The 16,749-nt window shown below is 37.0% G+C and overlaps 1 protein-coding gene across 1 annotated transcript; it reads right to left on the reverse strand.

Annotated features, from left to right (window-relative positions):
• Positions 1 to 1,819: 1,819 nt before the first annotated feature.
• Positions 1,820 to 10,248, reverse strand: LOC309703104 (uncharacterized protein; the record flags this gene model as incomplete). The annotated part of the gene is made up of 11 exons (XM_082527815.1): positions 1,820 to 2,018; positions 3,139 to 3,215; positions 4,507 to 4,539; positions 4,622 to 4,668; positions 5,942 to 6,085; positions 6,596 to 6,737; positions 7,247 to 7,427; positions 9,109 to 9,247; positions 9,610 to 9,750; positions 9,870 to 10,042; positions 10,132 to 10,248. The coding sequence occupies 11 exons, from the start codon at positions 10,246 to 10,248 to the stop codon at positions 1,908 to 1,910; spliced, it is 1,305 nt and encodes a 434-aa protein (XP_082383941.1). The 3' UTR covers positions 1,820 to 1,907.
• Positions 10,249 to 16,749: the final 6,501 nt, after the last annotated feature.

Genomic DNA, 16,749 nt, shown 5'->3' on the forward strand with positions numbered 1-16,749 from the left:
TTTGGGGCCTTCTAAGCCTACACTGGTGTTTTTAAAAGTCATGTTTGACTTCATGCTTTTCTAAATAGTTTCTGCATTGCACTGCTGGAAATACTTGATGCACATGCTGGTTTTTTTTTTCTTTTTGCAAATTTGCATTATAATATTTATTTTCGTTTTTCCTGCAGTATATAAAAAAATGGCGTATCTTAAAAATAACACTATGAAGACACTCAGGATAAATTTCCTGTTGTTGGAAACTATTTTGTGCAACTTTTTTGTATTTACAGTTCTGAGGGATAAACCTCTTGAATTTCTCTAATTAGAAATATGTTTAAAAGAAACAAAAACGAATTAATTTTTTTTCTTGTTTATTGCATGTTTTTTTTTTTGCAATTTATGTAGTTATTGTTGACTTAATCAGAATCAGAATACTTTATTAATCCCGAAGGAAATTAGATTTACAGGAGGCAGCACGCTAATGGCTCATGCACACTTACAAAGGGACCTTCTGACCAACTTTACACAAACATCACATTGGGGAGACATGTCAGAAAGGTAGGCTGATAGGAAAAAAAACAACGAAAATACATAACATGAGGTAAGAGGAGGAGAAAAAAAACTCCACTCAGACTGAGCTCCTAGTGGGAGAACAGTTTGATAACAGAAAAAACACCTCAGCACAAAAAGCACATGACTATCAATACACCATAGAAACACAAGACAAGCAACAGGGGCGGGTAAAGGGTAAGAGAGAGCCGGTGTAGACAGCGCATCCGGTCCTGCGCTGGTCTAGTTGACTGCCATCTTCGCCGGTAGGGCACAAGCATCGAAGACGTTTGGAAAGGGAGGGGGGATCAGTGTGTGCATATCAGTGTATGTGTGTGTGTGTGTGTCCAGAGTTCAGCTGAGACAGTGTCCTTCGCCCTGCCAGGCTAAGTAAACAGTCTTCCAGCCAACCCAGGTGGCCTTGCATGGAATGGGGGGAACAGTCTAAACACAGTCGTTATCAGGGGTTTTTGTTCAGCTCCAGCCTTGAGGCCGCAGCTGGCGCCGAAGGGGTCTCCGCATGAAGTGATGATGGTTTTTACTTTAGTGCGAACAACTCATATGAATTTCAAAGCTGTTCTAACAGTCCAACACTGGTCTCTCAATCTCCCGTTGGAGAGCCGTGAGCTTTCTATGATGTTATCCAAACTGCTCAAAGAGCAGGTTCTGAGAACTCACGACCGCAGTGCACTTCCCAAGATTTGATCCAATTTGCGCTCAAAGTGGTATTCATATATATATATATATATATATCTATATATATATAGATATATAGATATATATATAGATATATATATGCGCACACCCCACTTTCAGTTATTTATTTGTAAAAAAATGTTCTGAATCATGTATGATTTTGGTTCCACTTCTCACGTGTACACCACTTTGTATTGGTCTTTCACGTAGAATTCCAATAAAATTGATTCATGTTTGTGGCTGTAATGTGACAAAATGTGGAAAAGTTCAAGGGGGCCGAATACTTTTGCAAGCCACTGTACGTATTAGAGAACAAGAAAAATGTTTGACTTATTTTGTAGAAAAAAAATAGTTTTCAAAAATTGTACTGTTTTGTTTGTTAGATTTTTTTTCTAACTACTGATTGCTAAGATGTGGAAGAACCGCTTTCTGACGCCAAAAAAGCATGTATATATACACTGAGAGTATAAGAAATAGAATTATCTAGAACTATATTACACACATTACAAATCTTGAATGATTCCTTTAAAAATTTAACACTACTTCAAATAATGTTTTATCACCAATTTTTATGACAGACAGGTTGAATGCAAAATTATGTGTGATAAGTAAGATTTTGTATTATCTTTCCACACAGATGTTTCCAATTGGTACAGAAAGACTGAAGATGCAGGACTTCAGGTTCATGTTGTAGAATTAGAGGACGCTGCAGTTACGCCAATCTGTGGCACACTGCTTATGAGGCGCAGACTGATGTCATCTGGCAGTCCGTATGACTGCAGTTTCTGTTTAATCTGGGGAGAAAGAAGGAGCAGTGAGAAAACATCGCCGCTCTCTCAAGTGTGGTTTTTCTTTGAAAAGTGGATCTGAGATGTCATCTGCAAAACAGTTTTAATATTTTTATGTTGAGGAAAATGTATATTTGTTGAAATATGTCATAACATGAGTCACTTTTAAATGACTCAAAATACATTTCTTGCCACACAGCATAATTATGCTCAGAGATTTCTCAGAGAAGTCCAGTGCGCCAGCTGAAATTCGTGAATGATATCGCTAAGCTGAGTCCCATTGTGTCACGTTCCGAATTGGAAATGATTATTGATGCTTTTGTTTCATCTCGCTTAGACTATTGTAATTCCTTGTTTACTTGCTTAAGCAATGCCTCCCTGGGACAACTGCAGGGTGTTCAGAATGCTGCTGCTAGGCTTCTGACAAAGCATCACAAATACTCCCATGCCACTCCCCTGCTGATTCAGCTGCATTGGCTCCCTGTCAAGTTCAGGGTCCAATATAAGATCATAATCATGACTTATAGGGCCCTGCACGGTGTAGCTCCAACTTACTTAAGTGATCTTCTTCTTTCTTATCACCCCAGCAGGTCCCTGAGGTCTTGTGACCAGGGGTTGCTGGTTGTCCCGCATACAAGGTTAAAAACAAAAAGTGACAGAGCGTTTGTATCAGTGGCTCCCAGACTCTGGAACTCACTCCCTTTGAGTTTGAGATCTGTGGACTCAGTCATGTCTTTTAAAAAGCAGTTAAAAACCTATCTGTTTAAACTCGCTTTTGGTTGATTTTGTTTTGTTTTAGATTTTAATGTCTGTTTTCTGTCTCTGTAAAGCACTTTGTGATTTTATCTTGAAAGGTGCTATATAAATAAAATTTTTACTTTTACTTTACTTAGTTGAAAATGTGAATACAAATTGTTATTTTCTTAATGAATACCAATATGAATTTTAAGCAAGTTTTCTTTTGCAGACTTTTAAGCTACTTTTGTTTTCTGGTTTTCATGACATGTGTTCTAATACATTTGTTATTCACTGTATACAAGTATACACCACATGTCCAAAACGTTAGTGTTGCAGGAGGTCAGTTTGGACAGGGGTCAGTTTAACTCTGGATAAGAAAAATTCTAACCTGATTTAAGAAGAGATCCCTATTGATTTGAGACAAGTCCACTGTAGAAGACAACTTCATTTTCAGAGCTGCAACATCTAGAAACACAAAGACACCATGTTAGTCTCTAAACCAACAAGAACGTTTGGGTTGTTATTTTTTTATGTAGTTTGTTAATTAACAGAGATGGTCGCCAGTGCGTTAAAAATAATGCTTTACTATAATCTGATTACATTATTTTCAGGTAATGAGTAAAGTAAGTGATTACTATTTCAAAAAAGCAATTAAATTACTGTTACATTCACTGTTTACTTGTTTAAACACACTGCATTACTGCGTTACTAAACTGTGATTTTGTTTGTGAGAGTGTCTAATGACAATGATGCACGAGCGTGTGACGTCCATGTCAGGAACAGACGCGTGTAGGTCAACAATGGTTAATATGGAGTGCGGGACAGAGTACGACCATGCAGCGTTTAAAGCTTGGAAATACTGACATTACTTTGAGTTTGATTCTGTGAAAAGTGACAAAAACATTAGCCCGCATGGGAAGAAAAGCTTCTTTTAAAGCAAAAAATTAAACTTTAAATCTGAGCAACCACCTAGTTCGCTGCCACTAGAATGTAGAATTCACAGAGAAACCCCCGGATCCCCCTATTGACATGACCGCTGTGGCACTGGGCAAATCTCCACCTGCTCCACTCCTGTTAAAAAGGTTATTTAAGAGCGACAGGACTTAGTGCCGCTTTGATTTTATTTATTTTTTGCTGTGTTTTACTTGCATCTATTTGAAAGAGTGTAAACACAAAAAAATATTTTATTTTATATGCTGAAATATGCAGGAAATAGGTTTAAATGTTAAACAAATTTCTTCCTTAATTTTTGCTTGATGCAATGTGTGTAAAGTTAAAAAAAAATTTAAGTAATAAAACAAGTTTTAAAAACAGACAAAACAGATTTTCTATATGCAGAAAAAATAGAATTGGGCTGAAATGTCTATTGCTTTATTACATTTTCAGGTTGTGTATCATGTTTTTTAAAAGTAACTAATTAATAAAGTAACTTACTTTTGAAAATAAGGAATCAGTAAAGTATGGGATTACTTTCTTGGAGAAGTAATCAGTAATTAGTGACTAACTACTATTTTCAGGTAACTTGACCAACACTGTTAACTAAGCTGGCCAGCCCTAGATTTTAGTGGAGTGGAGGTTTTGTGATAAAGATGAAAATGAAATTAAGATGATCCAGCACAATTCATTTTGGACTCTCCATTTGGTTTGATTCATTTTTAATGCAAGTACTAGTTTCTGTTCTTCTACTATTTTCTATTTATTCTCTAAATCTGATAAGTCAGGCTAACTTTGATTTAGTCCAGGCCTTCATACTCACACGCTGGTGTATTGGGTGATGTAGTTGGCAATGCTGTAAAAAGTTGAAACAGAGGTTACTCATGAACTGTATCAGTTGTGTAGCTGTTGGTATTGGACGTTAAAACACTGCTCACCAACGGTCGCAATGACACATCGAAGCTCAGAGTGGTACTTGGCTGCCCTGTGAAAATAAATCAGTACAAGAGATTCTTTATCAAAATGCATTTTACATTATTTTTAATATACATTTTTTTAATGTTTAGAGAGTTTATCTTACAGTTACATATCTAAATAAAAATGTTTTTCAGTTTGGTACAGTTTGATGGATTTGGATTGAAGTCAAAGAACATGAAAAGCAGTGCCTTATGAATAGCTTTAAAAAAAAATTACCATCAGTAAGTTTACATGTAACTCTGCAAGTATAAAAAATAAAATCAAACTTATTTGTTGCACAATTATTTAATGCAGTCCCAACATCAAGTCTCCAAACCATTAAACGTTACTATCTTTGTTAGAAATGCTCTTCCAGTGAGGCAGGATTTCAGCAGGTAAAATGTGGGCTCAGTACCCTTCAACACTCAACAGTCATGATTTTATACTCAAAAGGACAAAAGCTTTAAGTATTTTTCTTATCAGACACTAACAAAATGGTGTGCACCAAATAATGAATCAGCTATGAAAGGAAAGATAACATGTGTATGCCTTTACAAGGAGAGACTTGTATGTTGCTGTGGACTTGGTATCTTATTAATTTGGACAGATTGAAAAAACTTAGGTTTTTAGCATTAAATTATAGTTAGTTGCAGTTAGTTATAGTTATAAGTTGGCACATTAACCTATGTTGCATTTAGTATTTACAGGTTTAAATGTGGAAACTGACTTGGCCAGTCTTCCTGTTCTTATCACAAATACAGTAAAAAGCTTTGTTTGCAGCTGGACCGTATACTGTGTTTGGACTCACTGTGTTGCTCTTCTTTCTCTTTCTTCTCATTGTTTTACTTACTGAGGCAGTTCTTGTTTTATAAAACATTGCCGTTTTTATCTGTTTCTGCTCTTCTTTCAACTATCAAGTTGATCTTGTCACACACATTCAGGTATGTCTCTGTTGTTATGGAGTAATTCCTCAAAGGTATTTGACACACCCATGTCTACTGTCTTCAATGAATTTTGGTTTCTTTTCTAAGTCTGCCTTCCATTTGTTTTGATACGATAATTAAAATGCCTGCGTCTGAAAGATTTACAGGAATGAAGGTTGGACGGAGTGAATATAAAAGCAAAATTAAAAAGTGCAGGCAATGAACTAAGCCAGTCAGTCCTCAAAGTTAAATAGTTTCATTGGAACAGAAGTAGACTCAAATGTATGTGCAAATTACATGTGCTCCATTTCACTTTGTTTTAATGAAAGTTTCAATATACTTTTGTGTAGGATCGTATTCATGAAACAGGATACTGACCCTAAAACAGCTTGGACAACAAAACAAATGGGGTGGCTTTGTCCAGCTACTGAGTTAGATGGCGTCCACGTCAGTGTGAACTGTCCTGGGCCTGTTTGACTTTCTGTTACTGTGTGCGGTGCGCTGAACAGCAGCTCAGAGATCCTTTAAAAAAAAAAAACAAGAAAAAAGTGAGTTTTTAAAAAGTTTATGATCTACAATAAGAAAAAAGTGTTTACCTGTGACATGCTGTAAATGCTTCAACTATTAGAGTGAAATTTTGACCGGATATCAGACTTTTATATAATTTTTGAAATAATTATTTTAGATTTTATTTACTGTAAAAATCAAGCAATTTTGGCTAAAAAGCTATTTATTTTATTCTTGTTTCTCTTTAATTGTCTTAGCTTAACCTAGTGCTAGTACATCCTAACATCAGTATAAAACCGGTTGGGTTGCTGGCTTATCAAACCTGTCTGTAGAAGCGCAGCGTAGAAGTGTTAAAGTTACACAACTCAGAAGATAAGATTCATGATCTGATTAAATGAAAAACAGGTTTGATTTGCGCATTAAAGCTACATCTTAATTTTAGAAACAGTCAGTGCTGCAGGATGTGTTAATCATTGGTAATTTAACAAATAAAGCCTTTAATTCTATATTTAGAGATCTACTTACGTGGAGTTAAGTGTCTGTGCCTTGATGCTGATAGCCAGAGTTTGATTGACGTAGGTGTAGAGCTGGGTTCTGTGGGCTGGGGTTGGAGGCAGGAACATGGGTAGAAAGAGTCCCTCTGTGCACGATGGCACTGCAGGATCCACTGAAGCAACACACAAAGTAGTGATGACAATAATAAAGACATTTTTTAAGGATAGAAACTCTAACTCAGGGGTAGGGAACTCCAGGCCTCAAGTGCCGGTGTCCTGCAGGTTTTAGATGTGTCCTTGATCCAGCATAGCTGATTTAGATGGCTAAATTAGCTCCTCAACATGTGTTGAAGTTCTCCAGAGGCCTGGTAATGAACTAATCATTTGATTCAGGTGTGGTGACCCAGGGTGAGATCTAAAACCTGCAGGACACCAGCTCTCGAGGACTACCGTTCCCTATCCCTGCTCTAACTGGTCCACCAGGATTGTTTTTCTCATCTACAGGTAGCCAAGAGAAAGCTTTTTCCAAGTTCATAAGCAGCCATAAAGACAAGCTTTTTAAATCTTAAAAAATTCTGGATTTTCTGCAGTAAGGATAAAGTAATGTTAGCTTCAGGGTGAAAAGAAAAAAAGGCCAAAATAACAGGGCCATTAAGCAGGAGCCAGGAGAAATTATTTGTACCTCTCACGACAAACTGAACTGGCATTTTGCTGATAGCATCGTTGGTTGTTATTATTGTTTGTGTCCCGTTGGTTTGAGTCAACGTTATGTTCTGTCTGGGAAAGTCCTCTATCATCAGCTGTACCGCATACGGACCTTCATCACTGCTGTTTGTGGGGCTGAATGACAGAGTACAAGAGGACTGCAAGAAGACAAAAATTGGGCCATGAAGACACCTCACATAGAGTTTACACTTATCTAAATTAACAAAAAGCAGGGGTTTTGATTTGTTTTTTATACCAACTTTGCCAGATATGATATGAAATGATGCTATGATCAAGCATCATTGCAAGTAAGTAAGTAAAAATTTATTATTTAGAACTTTTCACAAAGTTACAACTAATTTTTTTACATTTACTGGTAGCCAAAGAAGAGAAGCAAAAAATTGAATAATGTGTGACCTCTTGTTTGTGCCAATTAAAAGTCTTGCCGCAGCATTCTGTATAGTCTAAAGGCGAACCAAAGCTGATTTGTTGAAACAAGTAAAAAGACCATTACAATAATCCAATCAAGAAGAAATAAAAGCATGAATAATCATCTCAAGTTCTGCCTTTAACACCAGTAGGCTGAGTTTAGAAATGTTTCTTAGATGATAAAAACAGTTTCAAATTAGTTTGTTTGAAGTTTTTCTCAAGAGACATTGAACAACCAAATATGAGACCCAAGTCTCTTGATTTGGGTGTCCAAGACTTGCCCGAAACTTGATTGAACGGAAGAGCCTAAAAAACTGATATCCTGCTTAATTTCTGAAATCATAAGATCAGGAGCAACAATCAAAGTTTCTATTTTATCTGTATTTAACTGGAGGAAATTGTTGTTTAACCATTGTTTGATTCCTGACAATTATTTAAACAAGCCAATTTATATAAGTCAGAAGCTTTGAAAGAAGTGTATAACTGAATGTCATCTGCATAGAGATGATAAGAAATATTATTGTAACATCTGATAATTTTGCCTAGAGGGAATATATAAAGCAAAAAGAGGATCGGACCTAAAACAGATCCTTGAGGTACCACAGAAGGCAAAGCTGATGTTTCGGACAACACTTGATTCATAAAGACAGTAAAAGATCAGATAGATACGGCATAAAGCATTTTAAAACAACACCAGTAATCCCGAACAAATCCTTAAGCCTATTTATCATGACACTGTGATCAACAGTATCAAAAGCAGAGGTTAGATCCAATATAACCAGAACGGTGTACTCTCCAGTGTCTGCTGCCATTAAAATGTCACTAGACACTTCAAGTAAGAAGCGTTTCAGTGGAGTACAATTTGCGGAAACCAGACTGGAAAAATGTCTAGAACATTGTTTTCTCCAAAAGGTTGTTAAGTTGTTCTGCAACCGATTTTTCTTTGACACAAATAATATGATATTGGCCTGTAACTGTCTGGAAGAGATGGACCTAAACTTTAATACTGGTTTAACAATAGCTTGCTTAAAAAAAGTTGGGAACTGAGCAGGTATAAAGAGAAGAATGAATTATTTCCTGAATACAGGTGCCAATAGAGTCAAACACACTAAAAAAAACTGATGGAGGAAGTGCGTCAGTGTGGTTTAAAGTCAGTTTCATATGACCAAGCAGAGCACTAATGTCCTCTAAGGTAACAGGAGCAAAAGAGGACCAGGCATCAGAAGTAAGCAAAGTGCAAATGTGATACTGAGAGGATGATGGAGAAATATTAGACCTGATGGCAGCGACCTTATTACAAAATAGTTTAAAAAATTCATTACAATCAGATTTAGTATAGATTGGTACACGAGGATTCATGTTTATGCCAACATGTCCCGTGTGACAAAAAGAGTAATAGCTGTTGCTTACTGGTGAAAGGCTGAGGACAGACGGTGGTGTGCAGGGACTACACTCTGAGAGTGATGCATCTCCATTTCTGCATTTCACTATGTCTCCATCAGGATCAAACATCAACAGGCTCAAATTTCTTGGACAGTTTGATGGAACTCTGAAAGAAAGTTAAAATAGAAATAAATGAATAAAAAATATAAAATAATCAAATTCATTCATTCATTTCTGTGAAATATCTGACACCATTTTTATATGTTCATGTTTGAAAACTACTCAGTACACCCACAGCCTGGACACTGTTCAGGTTTTATGGTTCAAGAGCTTCAAAATTGCATTAATGAAGGAGGACCAAAGGTTAATTTTTCCCTTTAAGACTTCTCTATCCTTATCCATCTCTACACAGAAACTTTCCGTGTCTGAAAGGCAATGAATTTACCAGAAGTGACACATAAAATTGTATGAATGTATGTATGTTTGTATAATTACTAAAAAAGAAATGGAGCCACAAACAGGGCTGACCTGATAGCTGGTATGATAGTGGTCTGTGGTGATGTGTTGGCTTTGCCAATGTCAGAGCGGATCCTCAGTTCCACCAGAGCCTGAATTTTAAATGATACAATGCCATTTTTGATGCCAAAGATCCAGTCTATGCCAGAGGCCCTGCAATAGAAATGAATGACTTCTCAGAAGTTGTGGTATTAAATTTCATTCCCCCTCAGTGACAAATCAACAACAAAGACTATATTTATGCATATGTAATTATGTATGGCTGCACTCACGGAATTGAAAACATAGAGTTGCTGGAAAAATACTGAGAGATGACTCCTTCAGTTTGGCACCACTCTCCACTTATCGGCTCATCGACCTTTTGTAGCACAAGTGGCTGACCGTTGATGTAGTAGGGCACACTGTACAAGCAGAGGCTGTAGCCCAACTTGTAATAAAGAATGCCCTGCAGATTTACAGTGAAGACATGTTTACCTAAATAACTTTAAAACTCACAAAGTAAATTTACTTGATTTTTTAAGAAAGTGTACTTACAGTGGAAGCTCCTGTTGAATTATTGCCACTTGGGTAGTAGTTCACCACTATACCATAAAAATTAGCCTGGACACAGACGAGCAGCAGCAGCAGCAGCACCAGTGCAGAGAGCGACATGATGAATGTGATAAAGTCTCTGCACAAAAGAAAGTCATTAGGCAAAAGTAGGCTGGGGCATGTTGTAGTACGAGAAAAGTTTCATGGTTGTCTGTCTGACAATAATGTACTGTGAAGGCAGGGCTAATCCGGTTGCCAGGAACTTCAGACATTATCTTTGGTCTCCGTTTTTTATTTTTATTTTATTTTAATATTTTATTTTTGTAAACTCTTTCAGCAGTGGTTGGTTAGAGGTGTCAGTGTGAGTTTTCTGGTTATTACAGTATGCCCTACTTGAAATGTCCCCTCCATCTTATGCAAGAGCAATGTTTGTCAGTAATGACCTTTTACTTCAGAATGCCCAACGAGAGGAAAACGTTTTCCTTTTGTAATTACAAAAACTTTGATAAACAAATCAGTTCAATAAAGTTTTATTTATATGGGCCCCGATTTACAATAAGTTGTAAACAACAAGTCACCTCAAGTTGTTTTATATTGTAAAGTAAAAGCATTAAAATAAGATATTTGAGTTTGAGTTTGAAATTGATAATGATTCATCTTAAAAATCCTGACACACTGCTCTCAGTATTAAAAACTACAGTGTTGTACACACACACAGAGGGAAACTCAACACATGTAAGTTTTTTGTGTTCACTACGACAGTATTTCAGGTCTCTAACCAAAGTCCATTTACTTGGAGACATGGGAAGCCGTGCCAATGTTTTGTATGTAAATTTAAAATTTATAAGTCATGAAACTGACGTTTCTGTCCCCCATGTGAAAATGGTTGCTTTGAACAACTATTTTTTCTCTTCTTTATATTCAGCATTACTGCTTTTGAGCTGCTTTTTGTTTTATTTACATCACCATTGGTGATGCAGAAATCCACTTTTTCTCTACTTTATTAAAACAGCTCAGCAAAATTATTTTACTTCTTAAGAAATTGCTTTGTTTTCCCAAATTAACTGCTTTTTACTTATTTCCAGAACACCCGATGTTCAAGGGATAGTCTTGATTGCTTGACAACCATGAAACAAATAAAAAATTGAGAATCCAGACGATAACGAAAACTCAGAGTGTCTGTGTAATGAATGGTGAAAAAGTTGCATTTAAATTTAAATTGTACACATAGCATACCTGAAGCCCACCAAAAGTAATAAAAGTTTGCTTAACCCTCCTGCCATCCTTTAAAAAACTCACACCCATCACCCTAGGGACCATTCTCAGCCACGCCATAAAAAGACCATATATCCATATTTTATTCCACTTTAAATTAGCCAACCTTGTAAAACTACTTCTCCCTGAAATATTCATGTAAAGTTTTAATTATATTTTCGTTGTTTTAACCCTTCAAATCCCAGTGTTATTACATGAGCGCCCTGTGTTATAAGCCCCAAAAACCAAAAAACGAAACTAAATATTTCCACAAAAAACCAGTTGAAGTAATATGTGATTGTCATTATAAGTAGGCCTTTAGATGGACCAAAGATTGGCACCAACATACATTTTGACCTGCCATTATTTTTTTTGCATTTTTTTTGCAATTTAAAAATTAAAACTTCAAGGCCCTGAGTCTTCATTGACATCCAAGAAAAGAAGAAAAAATAAAATCATATGATGATAATTTGGGGTTGAAAAATAGCATTTATAATGGAAGTCAATGGGCAGAAAATGGTCCCCAGGGTGATGGGTATGGGGATTTCTGCTGCTCAGCCATTTTAGGCTGATTTAAGGAATTCACACTGGAATATTAACATTGACAGGTAAAAACTATCCTGTGGCAAGTTTGGTTATATTCCACTGAACACAGTGGAAATGGCAGCCATTTAACACATAGCAGTGGCACAAAAAGGTCCCAAGAAGGCAGGAAGGTTAAGCACAATACAGGAAGCATAAATTCAATCTATTCCCTTTCATTGGGGTTTGTGTGATGGCTGCTGTTGCACCATGTGAACTACCAAAGGAATTTCATATCCACAGCATTTAGAACAGAAGAAAAGAACAGAATAACTTTAACCTCATATGATTAAATATTTTTGTCTGAAAACCAAAAGCCCCTTTTGTTCTTCCCGCATATGTACATTTGACGTCACACATGCACACACCCAACTTAGACAATACATGCAGTCCATCTGTCATCGCTACTCTATGATTGTCTCTATATACATGACTTTGTTTTGTTTGCCCTAGTTTTCTTTTCTTTTGTTTTTTAGCCCAAAGATATTTAATAAACATGTCACGCAGTTATGATATGACACAAGACAAGGAAAAAGTAGCTACAAGAAATCTATTTTATAATCATGAAAAAAAGACGCTGTTCATTTTATGTATGGAAATTTCTATTACATCGAGTGGCTTTCAAAAGTATTTGACCCCCTTGAACTTTTCCACATTTTTTCACATTACAGCCACAAACATGAATCAATTTTATTGGAATTCCACGTGAAAGACCAACACAAAGTGGTGTACACATGAGAAGTGGAACCAAAATCATACATGATTCCAAACATTTTTTACAAATAAATAACTGAAAAGTGGGGTGTGCGTAATTATGCCACGTAAAACAAGAGTTATGATCAAATATATATATATATATATATATATATATATATATATATATATATATATATATATATATATATATATATATGCAATGTTTGGTTTTCTTCCTGAATACTATCGTTGTTTATGTTTACTGCGGGACGCAACGGTAAAAACTGCGTTTTATAAGGAAAGCGCTCGAAAGCACTCTGAGCCTGTGAGCAAAAACAAAAACAAAAAAACCCCACCCTTTCCTAATGGTGGAAAAATGTACCATGTCAACCAATCAAAAAATGATATGGCAACATGGCATTTAGAGTTGCTTAGGAAGCGGGAAGTTTTAGGAGTGACGGCAGTGTTTTGAGATGTGAGAGATTTGCAACGTTTAGCGCAAATCTTGTGTAGTTAGTGTGTAGTGTAGTCAATAGTTTTGTGTGTGTCAGAACAATGAGGCGACTGCTGAGTGTTACATGTGTTACAGGAGTGATACACCTCCTGTTGTCAGGCCTGCAGGTATCAGGCTGTTGTTCTCCTTTATCTCATAGTGGACGGAAATGATTTTTTGGAGTGGCACAAATAATTTGTTTGGCATCAGATGTGATGCAGAACAGCTGATTGTTCTGTAAATAGTTTGAAATGTTTATTTAAAAAACGCCTTGGCTGCATTTTGAGGTAAACAGCTGCAAAAAACTTTATTGTTTTCATAACTCAGTTACTTTTTGAAGAAGTAACTATATAATTAATTGCCCAACATTGGTCATTATATACTGTATTTTGCAGACAGAGAGTTACAGGACTCTCTCCCAGACCACAGACTCATAATACAAGTCAGAGCTTTATAGAAAAAAAAAAGTTGTGTTTTCAAAATTGGAGTTCAAGTTATTTTTGCTTCCAACAGAGCTAACATACTACACAGGTCATGAACAATATATTTTTTAAATTTTCATTGTAAGTGGGCTAAAGCAGTTAATTAAAAGTAGTCTAACATAAATGTAAATGCTGTAATTTGATTATTTTAATAAACCATGTAACATGGATGGATTCAATGCTGGCGTGACCACAGTGTACATGTCTGCTGTTGCTCACAGTGGTCCAAGGGACCGCTCAGGGAGTTTGTGTGTTCGCTCAGACACATGACAAATTAGAGGGAACATTGCCCCTGAGTCAATACTTTGTAGAACCACCTTTTGCTGCAATTACAGCTGCCAGTCATTTTAGGGTCTGTCTCTACCAGCTTTGCACATCTAGAGACTGAAATCCTTGACCATTCTTCTTTGCAAAACAGCTCCAGCTCAGTCAGATTAGATGGACAGCGTTTGTGAACAGCAGTTTTCAGATCTTGCCACAGATTCTCGATTGGATTTAGATCTGGACTTTGACTGGGTCATTCTAACACATGGATATGTTTTGTTTTAAACCATTCAATTGTTGCCCTGACTTTATGTTTAGGGTTGTTGTCCTGCTGGAAGGTGAACCTCCGCCCCAGTCTCAAGTCTTTTGCAGACTCCAAGAGGTTTTCTTCCAAGATTGTGTCACGGCTGGGGTCGCAGTCGTGTGGTGGAGTGAATGAGGATCCAAGATGCAGATGGCAGTGGAGATGCGAGTGGCGATTTATTTACAGTGAAAATAACAAAGGTGAGGGCAGAACTGAACATAAACCTAAACTGGGAAAAACTAACAAACAAGCCTGAAAACATAAGAACGGTGGGAGATGTATAGAGATGGCAGCTGATGAAATGCTGGGCAGAGAGACGCGGAGAGACACAGATAAAGACGGAGTTACACGGAGGATTCACTGAGAAACATAGAGGATGAACACAGACGACACGACGAGGAGCACAGGCCAACATACACTATAAATACACATCAGGTAATGAGGAGATGACACACAGGGGTGGACACAGCTGACACTAATGGACATAACAAGAAGCAGACCTACAAAGTAAATCCGGAAACACACAGACTGTTTAACAACACCAAATGCAGGGACCCGAACGGAGCACAGAGGGAAGACACAGGTAGGGATAATAAACACGACAACCAAACCCAAAGAACTAATACAAATTCAGAATAAACACCAAACACAAGATGAAACCAAAATGAAACACAAAACGCTGGGTCAATGACCCAGGACCATGACAGATTGCACTTGGCTCCATGCATCTTCCCATCAACTCTGACCAGCTTCCCTGTCCCTGCTGAATCAGAATGAGAATACTTTATTAATCCCGAAGAAAATTATGGGTTACAGCAGGCAGCACGCTAATGGCGCATCAATACACCATAGAAACACAAGACAAGCAACAGGGGCGGGTAAGGGTAAGAGAGAGCCGGTGTGGACAGCGCATCGGGTCCTGCAGCATGTCTGCGCTGGTCCAGTTGACCATCTGCACCAGGAGGGAACAAGCATCGAAGGCGTTTGGAAAGCGAGAGGGTATGAGTGTGTATCAGTGTATGATTGTGTGCGTGTGTCCAGAGTTCAGCTGAGACAGTGTCCTTCACCCTGCCAGGCTAAGTAAACAGTCCTCCAGCCAACCCAGGTGGCCTTGAGTAGGATAAGAAGAACAGTCTATGCACAGTCTGTTATCAGGGTGTTTGTGTTCGGCTCCAGCCTTGAGACCACAGCTGGCGCCAAAGTGGTAGCCACATGAAATGATGGTCTTCTTCTTGGATCCTGAATAATTACACACACCGCACTTTTCAGTTATTTATTTGTAAAAGATATTTGGAATCATGTATGATTTTGGTTCCACTTCTCACGTGTGCACCACTTTGTGTTGGTCTTTCACGTAGAATTCCAATAAAATTGATTCATGTTTGTGGCTGTAATGTGACAAAATGTGGAAAAGTTCAAGGGGGCCAAATACTTTTGCAAGCCACTGTAAGTTGGGTTATTGTGACCAAATATTGGTTCAAAAGTCATCACTCAGAAGTTGGGTTGGTAATGTGCCAGGTTCTTCAATTCACTCCACAGCTTGACTAATTCAGTTGGGTCATAGGTTGGGCAGCTTTGATCAAATATTGGGTCAAACTTTTACCCGATTGTTTGGATTGAAGATAAGCCTCAGAAGAAGCCACATTATTCTTCACAAACTGCCATTTTCAACTAGACTGTGACAAGATCAGACATTACTGGACTTCTCCACTACTATGAAATAAAATGTGGTAAGTAAAAAGTGAATTCTAAGAGTTTGAAAATCATGGAGTTATTTTTGATATGCAATTGCAGTGCAATTTATTTGTTTATTCTGTTTATTCTAGAACTTTACCTACTCATTAAAGGTCTTTTGACAGATAACACCAGCTATCTTGTGATGAAGAAAGTTATTTTTACTTAAAATGCTTGATATCATCTGTTACAATTATTATCTGAAATGAGGGTGAGGTTGCTCTGTTTGACAAACTGTTTAGAAATCACTGTATATAGAACAAAGAAAGTATGAGATGGGTTCTGAGTTTTGATCCAATTTTTTATTAACCTCAACTGTAAACACTGGTCAATATAACCCAATTTTTTGGATAGTTTTCCTAACCTAGTGTGCTGGGTCAAACCAATAACCCAACCCTGTTAAGTTGAAACAACCCAGCGTTGGCTCAGTCATATTTGACCCAGCACTGGGTTACAAATTGGGTTATTTTAACCCAGCATTTTTTAGGGTGTAGCCATTGGGGAACAGAAGGACTTTCTTTGTTTGAGCTATTTAAAAAATTATTTTAGCAACACAATCAAACAAAGTTTTAGTCTAGTCTAGTCAAAGTTTTGGGGAGTATGTAAAAACATTTATGGTAGCTTAGGTTGGAACACAACCAAACTCCCTCTGTGTCCTTCAGACAGACAGACAAACATATTATACTTATCTGAGCCTATTAATTTCAAGAATTACAAGCAAGCTACATTTTATATTATAGGGAATATTTACACAAATAAAAATAATACACATACTTAAATTGTACTTATTTTAAATATTTGTGATTTAAATA

The sequence above is a fragment of the Aulonocara stuartgranti genome, assembly GCF_965226115.1.
Source record: "Aulonocara stuartgranti genome assembly, chromosome: 3".
Classification (NCBI taxonomy): domain Eukaryota; kingdom Metazoa; phylum Chordata; class Actinopteri; order Cichliformes; family Cichlidae; genus Aulonocara; species Aulonocara stuartgranti.